We start from the raw sequence: 9,967 nt of genomic DNA on the forward strand, positions 1-9,967 counted from the left end.
AGACCTGCTCCTTCACAGACCTCCCCCTTCACAGACCTGCTCCTTCACAGACCTCCTCTTTCACAGACCTCCAAAGCCATATTTCCAACAAGCTATCCAACAGCCCCACTCTGTGTCAACTTACACTGAAACTGTTGAAAGAAGAACTCCTGACATTCCTTGATTCCCCTTTGGTGCAACAGGAAGCACAGGCTGGTTCTCTATCAATTTGGGCAGATGGATAAAGGAGAGCCCTGGAGCTCTCATTGGTTTTTTTCAGGCATTGGTGCTCTTTCTACACCACCTGTTACAGGGCAAGCCCGCAGCTGACAAGGTGGCCAGGGAGCTGGCAGGCCTCTGAGCCCCTGGCAAACCTTCACTTTCTCTTTGGGCTCTCTCTGGTGTTCTGGGGTTTCATCCTCTTACAGCCATTGCGCCATAGCCAGCTGAGTGATTCTGCCCTTATAGCCTCCGCCCCCAGATGCAGGTGTGCCCACCTTACACATGCCCGCACCCCCACCATACTCCAGGTGTCCACAATCAGACATGCGTGCCCTGAGCCCAAGTACCTCCTGCATTCAAGGCCGCAGGTGCTGGGCAGAGGCCAACATTCACCCTGCACCCTCAACTTGCTGCCCACCTCCAACTGTCCAGAGGCTCATCAGATATTTACCAAATCAGCTTCCTTTTCTTCCTAGACCCCCCACAGCAGGGTGTAGTCAGGAATCAAGCTTTTACCAATGTGAAGACCATTCAGGTTTCCCAGGCATCTACTACAGACTTCCCCCTTTCAGCCAACTTGATGCAGACATTGCAAAAACACATACTAAAGGTGTGTAGAGACTGGATCCGTGAGTCACTGCTGTCTTGCCAATCAGGAGCACCCACAAGGGCTTTACAAGAGCAAGACATACACTTTTACTGTGTTAAATCACTGGTTTACTCACTATAGAAGCAGCGTTACTATAATTAACACTCCATCTCAGAAAAAGATACCACCATTCACCCAACTGCACAGGTGAAAACCCTAGGACACACCCTGGAATCCTTTCTCTCTATCCAAATTCAATCCACCAGCCAGATTCTCCATTCAAAATAGATCCAATTCTGCCCATCACTCAACTTCTCTCACCCTAGCCCAGGCTACCTAATAACTGATCAGATGACTGTGACAGCATGTTCCCCTGGTTCCAGCCTGGCCCTCTCATCCTATTCACCACAAAACACCCAGTGATCTTTTCAAAACAGCAGACTGATATCAATGTAATTGGTACCTGCTGACCTCTTAGATCTCTGCTGCTTTGCCCCTCCTCACTCACTCCTCTTGACACGCATTGTAAATACCTCATTTGTATCCCTCCCACATTAAAGCCTGTGCTGTTTACTCTACCAGTCACACCCTTCCATGTGACTCACTCCTTCACCATTCAGTTCAGTGCAATGTTTCCTCCTCAAGATATTCCTTAATTACCTTCCTTGATTTTCCTTCACTGCACTTCCTACTACCTGCAACTACGATTCCGTAAATTCACTTATTTACTACCTTTATCCCATGATAACACAGGGGTTTGTCTATCTTAGTGAGACAAAACCCCAGAGAAATGAACAGATAAACTCAGTCAATGTTCCCTGCTCCTTGGTGAACTCATGGGCATCCTGCTAACAGGTGATAACCCCATGTTTAATAATCAAGTCTGGTGTGTACCTCAAATCCTGGTTCTGCCGCTTATTAACTACACGACTTGGGAAATTTCTTAATTCTAAGCCTCAGTTTCTCCACCTTTAAGGGATTTAACTCATTAGGAGTATGTGACCAATCATGTAAAACTCTAAGCCTGGAAACTAGTAACATATTACTATTATTAAAAAAACATCATTGAGGGCCCTCCCTGGCAGCGTAATAGGTTAGAACACAGCACTACAAGCTAGCTGCAGCTGCTTCAGTGTGAGTTCAATCCCAGGTCCCGGAGGTGATCCACATGGCGCAGCAGACCTCTCCTGTCTTGCCCACTCCCCTCAGCAGTGTACTTCATCGATTAGCCTGTTCTGCTCCCCACTGTATCACTGGTGAATCCAGTCACCAACCCAGCATCTATGGCATATACCCCAGTTCTGTATATATAAATAAATAAATTTTTTAAAAAAAATTATCATCGATACTCAGTTGGCACACTGGGATGTTAAGATCAATTGTCTATGACCAGAGTTCACTCTATTATTAAAATACTTTTAACCTTGTGCCTACATAGAAACAACAGTTAAGGCTCTCATAATTTTCTTTAAAAAAAAAAAAAACAAAGATTTTATTTATTTATGCATATAAGAACTGGGGTACAGGCCAGAGGTGTGGGTGAGAAGAGTCACCAGTGTGGGGAACAGAACAGGCAGATTGACTGAAATATACAGCTGAGGGGAGCAGTGAGCAGGACAGGAGAGGCCTGCTGTGTCATATGGGTCAGCTCCCTGGCTGGGGATGGAATTGGTGCCACAGTGGCTGTGGATAGCTTCACAGTACTGCACTTTAACCTGTGGTGCCACCAGAGAGAGCCTCTCCTAACTTCTAAAGTTATGAACGTTCTAAACATGAACTGGCAGCCTTCTTAAATGTTTTATTCCGCATGGTACCTTGTATTTACTAGTTTTTCCTCGTTCTTCAATAAAGTATAAGTTTTTTAAACACAAAGTCTATTTCAAGAATCTATTCATTCCTCTCTTTTCTCCACCCCCCTCTCTCCCTCCCCACCTGGTTTCTGTAGTTTACAGTGAGAGAGGTGTAAAATATTTCTGAACATACTCGCTTTGACAAGCAACCATTTCCCAGGTTCTATGACCATACCTGCCTAAACCTTGGTCTCACTTGGGCAACTGTTATAAAGAAAAAACAACACAGCTGCCAGATCCCCAGCTGCTAGTGAATGTGAATTTGGTATTAGGGTTAAGGAATATTTGTGAATCTGCTTCTAAAATATTCACCCCATTTTTTAAAAAGATTTTTTTATTTATATATACAGAACTGGGGTTCAGGCCAGAGGTGCAGGGGTGGTGAGAGGATTCACCAGGGACAGTGTCACCTCATTTTTTTAACAAATAAATTTGTTATCACTGAAAATGTTGACTTCTCTTTGTTCTATCAGGTGTCACATATCACCCTGTTATTAAAAACATCTCTGCAATGAAGTCTTCATCTATCCATAGATACTGCTTTCCTTAAAGAAATGAAAATGCAATCTTTGGGGCTTTTTGCAAATAAATGTAGTTTCTATATCCTTTCTACATAAGACAGAAAATTAATAGTTCTTATTGTACCCAAATGCTTATCCCTCCCACCCATTGCCCCTAAATTCAGTGTTATCTTCCTACACTGGTACTTTTTTTCCTCACTTTTAAAATGATGCATGAATACATTCTCCTCATCGTTATTTAAAAAATATTTTAGGAATGTTATTTTTAAATCTTTCCAACTCCTGACACAGTTTAGAGGAATTCTTAGCTGACTCATGAATAGCACATCAGGTAATAACACAGAAACAACAGAGACCCTCTGTCCAAACCCTAATTTATTACCACATCATAGGGCCCCTCTTGAGAGAACTAAGCCAATTCTGAAGAGTTAATGGTGGAGGGTGAAGATTCCACAGCAAGGGTCAAAGATGTTTCTGTTCCCTCTCAGTCCAAATCCAGTGCCTTTTTTACGTCCCAAAATTACAGTAAGTCACTTTCAGTTACAGAGCACAAGTTCTGGTCAACACTAACAAACTAAAATCACAAAGTACCCTTATATTTCCTAAACCTTAGTTCTTTGAAATGACACTAAGCAGCTGATTCGGCGTCGAAGATACCCAATATTCAATTCATTTTCCTAAAGTCCACACGTTCCCAGGCTATCTTCAAATAATAAATTTCCTCACGGTAGGGAATGAAGCTGACTGGCGTGAGAAAGAAGTTCCAGCCTTGGCTCTCTACTAATTGGCTCGGTTAAACTGAGCCAAGATGCTTCCTCTCTCAGGGCCTCAATTTTCCAAATTCCAAAAAGCCAGCCTTCGATGACGCCTCAGGTCTCTGAACTAGAACCTAAGAATTGGGAATCAGCCGAGTAGCCAGGACCCCAATTCCTCAAGATTTTTGGAATTACCGGCTCCAAACTCCTATCTTCAAAGAGCAAAGTGCGAACGGAAAGCTGCGGGATTCCCATTCCAGGGCTCTTCCTCATCACGCTACCACTTCCAGAAGCACAAATCCCTGAGAACAAGGCGTCGAGCCCTGCCACGACTCGAGCGGGGACGGGGATTACAATGCAGCCGATCCCAACTGGGTTTCTAACCCCCTGTGCACGAGCCCTCTGCACGGCGCTAGAAAGGGCTGAGAGAGGCTCACCCGGACCAGACTCCAACTAAGCCTGGACTTTTCTACGCGGCGGTAACTGCACCTGCTCCAGAGCTCGAGGTGAAGGTGACTCCACCTCCACTCGAGCTCTCCTTAAGGCAAGTCTGCGAGGGAGAAACGATTTCTCTCTCTTGCCCAGGTTTGGCCTCGTCCACCCCAACCTCAAGGGAGCCTCCCGGCGCGTCCGTACCTGCTCCGCCGCCGGGTAGCCCCGCGTAGGCACCTCAGACACCTCTGGCCTACGGACGCCGCCATCTTGCCTCCTCTTTTGGGGAGGAACACGCCCCCTTTTACACGCCAGGCGCACGCGTATGGCGTCATAACCCAGAACTCACGGAGCCAATGAGGAACGCAGATGCTGTGGGTGGAGCCTACTCCTCCGGTGCGCCCCGCCTACCTCCTGGTTCTTGAGCACCTTCTCAGTCTGACCCCGCAGGTGAGCGTGTTCAGCCTGATCCCGCAGGTGAGCGTGTTGGTGGTTCTTCCTGGACAGAAAACCAATGGGCTTGGGTGCATGGCCAGTCTGTCGTCCTGGCGTGTGTTTCCGCTTGCGCCTATAAAATCTGAGTCACCTAAAGTCCGAGAATGCAAGTGAGCTAATTCATAGAGGCGAAAACAATATCCATTTAATCCAGCCAATTCATAGCCGAGATAGGTCCAACTCCAGCACCTTCTTTCTCACGTATTATCAGCTGCCATTTACTAAGCGCTTCCTAAGTGCAGAGCTCTGTTCTGAGCACTTTATATGCGGGGTCTAATACTTATATGCGGGGTCTAATACTTATCTCTCGGAAGTGACACCGAGGCAAGGGTTCTTGGATCACCTGCAAAAGTAATTAGTCTCTAAAATGAGGCGCCCCAGTTTGATGAAGTTTGCTTCTAAGAGACGCCTAGTCGTTCAGTTTAAGGGAAAAGTTTTCATTAGTACCTGCTTTTTCTTTTTTTCTTTTTAACGGAAAGGACAAATCAAGCTGCTAGCCCAGAGACATTATGCCCATTTTAAAGATGGAAAAACCGTGACTCAGTGGCCTCCCTGGTGATACAAGGGATTAAGTCTCTTCACACTGAAGCTATCTGCAGCCATTGCAGCACAAGTTCTATCCCCAGCCAGAGAGCAGACCCATCTGGCACAACAGACCTCTACTGTCTTGCCCACTGCTCCCCTCAGTCAGTCTGCCTGTTCTGCTCCCCACTTTGTCTCTGGTGAATCCTCTCCCCCTTCCACACACTGGTCCATACCCAGTTCTTGCATAAATAAGTAAATCTTAAAAAAAAAAAAAAAAAAGCAGTGGGGAGGGTGGCCAGTGGATTAAAGCACAGCACTGAGAAGGTATTCTAAGTTACTGCAGCTGGAGTTCAATCCCCTGGCAGGGAGGTGGCTCAAATGACTGGCAGACCTCCTGTCTCACCCTCTCCTCCCCTCAGCAGTGTACTTTGTCAATCTGCCTTTTCTGTTCCTCACTCTGTCTCTGGTGAATCCTTCAATCCCCACACCTCTGGCCTGTACCCCAGTTCCTGTATGCATAAATATATAAATCTTAAAAACAACAACAAAAAAGTAAACTGTGATTCAGAGAGGGTAATCAATATGCACAAAAGAAAGCAGCTGTAAAATAGAAGTCAGAATTTGAACATAAACACCTGACTCCAAAACCATGAGCTAAACCTTCCTTTTAAGTCCTTTGTCTAGAATTTGGGCCCCAAACTGAAGGAGCACAACTCCACTCTTTCCTGCTCTAAGCTGCTGATCACTATTGTCGACACCAGACATTTGACACAGGAAGAGGGATATATTACATGATACTTGCAATTACTTCTATGTGATTATTTAAGCTCAAGTATGGCATAACCAGCTCATAAAGGAGCTTAACAGGCATTTTGTTTTGCATTAGAAGGAAGACATTTCCCCATTTGGCTTTCAAAAATCTGAGGTGGAAAAAGTATAGAATTGTTTTTACTGTTCAATTAAGAGTAGTAACTCAAAACTGAGGGGGAAGAGGAACACTTCAAAATGAAGTGCAAAATGGATGGAAGGGAGTCTGGCAAGATGGCAACAGAGTGAAGATACCAGGCTGGCCTCCTCCCTTTACTCACAACCAGACTGTAGCCAAACAAAGCTAGTAACCCCTGAAGGAAAACAGATTACTGCAGTACACACCAGGGGTAATGGCCCAGAAGAAAGGAGTAGGAAAAAACTTTAATTGGGCCCTCGCTGGTGGTACAGCACTGTGAAGCTGGCTGTGGCTGCCTCAGTGTGAGTTCAATCCCCAGCCCTGGAGCTGACCCACATGGTGCAGCAGACATCTCCTGTCAGGCCCGCTGCTCCCCTCAGCAGTGTGCACTTTGTCAATCTGCCTGTTCTGCTCCCCACTCTATCTCTGGTGAATCCTCTCACCTCCCCACAACTCTGGATTATACCCCATTTCTTGTGTGCATAAATAAATCTTTTTTAAAAAAAAAAAAGACGACATGGAGAACAGCATCTAAGAGATTATTTTGAACAGTGTGAGGTTGAAGTGATTGAAGTCATGGACGACAGAGGCAGTAGTGGCAAGAGAAGCTTGGCCTTTTTAACTGTTGATGACCATGACTCTATATTGTCATTCAGAACTACCATACTGGGAATGGCCATAACTGTGTAAGGAAAGCCGTAGGCCATAGAAGATAGCCAGTAGTTCATCCAAGCAGTCAAGGTGGTTCCTGAAACTTTGTTGATGTTTGTGGTTGTGGTGGTTTTGGTGGCTGAAGTGTCCGAGGTGGTGGTGGTTAATATGGTGACCGTGGGGATGACTAGCACAGATTTAGTATTGGTGGAAATAATTTTGAAGGTGATGAAGCTACTGATAGTGATGGTTTTTGGTAATTTCAGCAATCTTATATTTGTGGATCCAAGAAAGGAGGAAACTTTGGAGGCTTAAGTTCTGGTCTTTATGGAAGGCAGCAACTGCCAAATCATGAAACTAAGGTATTTATAAGCTTCCAACAGTAGCTATGGCAGTGGCAAGAAAAAAAAAAAAAAGATGAACAGGAGCAGAGAGCCAGCGAAGCGACAGGGAAGACACTGTTTCCCATGGATATGTGAACTCAGCCAAGCCAAGTTTTGGTAGGGCCTAGCTGTACTAAGGAGATGTGTTTTAGACAATGCGTGTATGTATATATTTCCATATGAAACTGGGGTACAGGCCAGAGGTGCGGGGGTGAGAAGCCTCACCAGATAGAGAATGGGGAGCAGAAGAGGCAGATCTAACGAAATACACTGCTGAGGGGAGCAGCGGGCAAGACAGGAGGTCTGCTGCGCCATGTGGGTCAGCTCTCTGGCTGGGAATCAACTCAGGCCATAGCGTGACAGTGCTGACTTAACCCCTACACTAGAGAGGCCACTTTTTACAGTTCTTAAAAAAAAATGTATCTTTTCATTCAATCCTCATGGCACTTCTACCTGTATCACAAAGCTTGCCATGGCCTCCCATCAGATCCTGTGTTTATGTCTGCCCCCCACAAGCCCGTGTCCACCAGAGGACAGTCGTGATAGTTTGGTGTCATCCAGTGGCCTGGTGAATCATTGGATATCTAGATCTGTTCAATAATGAGTTAGAACCTGTGAAGAATGGCTAGGGATGAGATGGCTAGTAAGAGCTTGCCCTGAAGCTCACAAGGCAGTGGAGAGACAAGCCACTGTGCATGGCAAGGGTGAGAAGTACATGAGCTGAGGAACAGCTAAGAGGGGTGTCTAACAGGGAAGGGGGTGATGGGGCAGGGAGGGAGTCAGCAGGTGAAGGTCCCTGGAGATCTGAAGTGGAGACAATCAAATAAAAGGAAAGGGGAGGGACCTCCCTGGTGGGTCAAAGGGTTAAAGTGCAGCACTATGAAGCTCTCCGCAGCCACTGCAGCACAAGTTCAATCCCCAGCCAGGGAGCTGACCCACATGGCAAGGCCCACCTGTCCTGTCCCTCCCACTACTCCCTTCAGCAGTTTATTTCAGCCAATCTGTCTGTTCTGCTCCCTACTGTGTCTCTGGTGAATCCTCTCACTCCCGCATCTCTGGCCTGTACCCGTTTTGTATGCATAAATAAATTAAAAAAAAAAAAAGTCTTCATCATTGAAAGAGGGCAGGGTATCATAGAAGATTCCTAAGTCAGTGCTCTTATTTTCAGGCGACCCCACCAGTGAAAATCTGGCGATGGTACGTGCCAAAGGAAGTAACCGACAAATGTTCCCCTTTAAGTAAGGCAAAGTTTTATTTACTCTTCTCTAAGTCAGTGGTGAAACCTAACCAGCAGAAACACAGTTGTCGGGCAGAATGCTCTCGGCATTTGAAAAATTACCTGGACATAATTCTTGACTAGCTCAAGAATAGAATGGTGCTCTGCTCTTCTTTTGGACAGAGGAGGAACATCCAGGAATTATGCTTCTTTCCGAAACATACCTGTGTGGTGTCAGGAGTGCCATGTTTTCAGTTGTTCTCTTACTAGCTTCAGTTGGTATGAGCTGAGGATCTGAGTTCACAGCTGAACCTAGTGTACAACTGGGAAGGGAATATGTTAGAGACCTTTCAGCAAGTAAACTGGGCCCTCTCTAGTAGCGCAACGGGTTAAAGTGCAGCACTATAGGAAGCTAAAGCAACTCCAGCATGAGCTTGATTCTCAGCCTCTCCTGACCCACCCGCTGCTCCCCTCAGCAGTGTACTTCGTCAACCTGTTCTTCTCCCCACTCTGTCACTGGTGAATCCTCTCACTGCTTCTGTACCTCTGGCCTGTACCCCAGTTCTGTATGCATAATCAAATTTCTAAAAAAAGAATCCTCCCCCCCAAAACATGTCTTATATCCCAGTTATTGTATGCATTAACAAACCCAATTTTTTTTAAAGATTTATTTATTTGTACATACAGAATTGGGGTACAGGCTAGAGGCTCAGGGGCGGTGAGAGGCTTCACCAGAGACAGAGTGGGGAGCAGAACAGGCATTTGGACACTGCTGAGGGGAGCAGCGGGCGGGTCAGGAGAGGTCTGCCGCGCCATGTGGTCACCTCCGGGACAGGCAGGGATCGAACTCATGCGGAAGTGGCTTTAGCTTCTCAGTGCAGTGCTTTAACCTGCTGCGCCACCAGGGAGGGACATAAACCAGTTTTTTTAAAAAAACAAACAACTTCACTGTTCAAAGTGGCATGGGAGTGCCAAATGTGTTCTGGGCACACGACAGTCTTCAGAAGATGGTGATCACTTTGGAAATAATGCTTGCTTATAAACTGTATCTCTAGAATGTTTAAAAATAAACAACTGGGCCTCCTGGGTGGCACAAGGGTTAAGTCTCAACACTCTAAGACTGCAGAACAAGTGAACTCAGTGACCCACATGGCACAGCAGACTTCTGCCTCCCCCGCTGCTCCCCTCAATGGTGTATTTCAGTGGATCTGCCTGTTCTGCTCCCCACTCTGGTGAATTCTCACTGCCCCTGCACCTTTGGTCGATCCCTCAGCTGTTGTATGCATAAATAACCAAATCTTAAAAAAAAAAAAACACCCACCAAACAACTTTGTGACATCAGAGGTGAAACTTTAACCTATTACTAGTCATAAGAGCAAAATAATAGTCGAATTATTGAAAGG

General features: G+C 45.9%; 1 protein-coding gene across 2 annotated transcripts in view; it reads right to left on the reverse strand.

Moving 5' to 3' along the window:
* PISD (phosphatidylserine decarboxylase) overlaps positions 1-4,626 on the reverse strand; it is a 36,516-nt gene extending 31,890 nt beyond the window's left edge. Inside the window, exon 1 of one of the 2 annotated variants that reach the window (XM_012731036.1) lies at positions 4,553-4,626. In XM_012731036.1, coding sequence (XP_012586490.1) covers positions 4,553-4,617 — 65 coding nt within the window. In that variant the 5' untranslated portion in view covers positions 4,618-4,626. The remainder of the gene's footprint in view (positions 1-4,552) is intronic. The other variant, XM_012731038.1, reaches the window with a different exon arrangement.
* Positions 4,627-9,967: the final 5,341 nt, after the last annotated feature.

The sequence above is a fragment of the Condylura cristata genome, unplaced genomic scaffold, assembly GCF_000260355.1.
Source record: "Condylura cristata isolate star-nosed mole 26May11 unplaced genomic scaffold, ConCri1.0 scaffold00029, whole genome shotgun sequence".
Taxonomy (NCBI): Eukaryota; Metazoa; Chordata; class Mammalia; order Eulipotyphla; family Talpidae; genus Condylura; species Condylura cristata.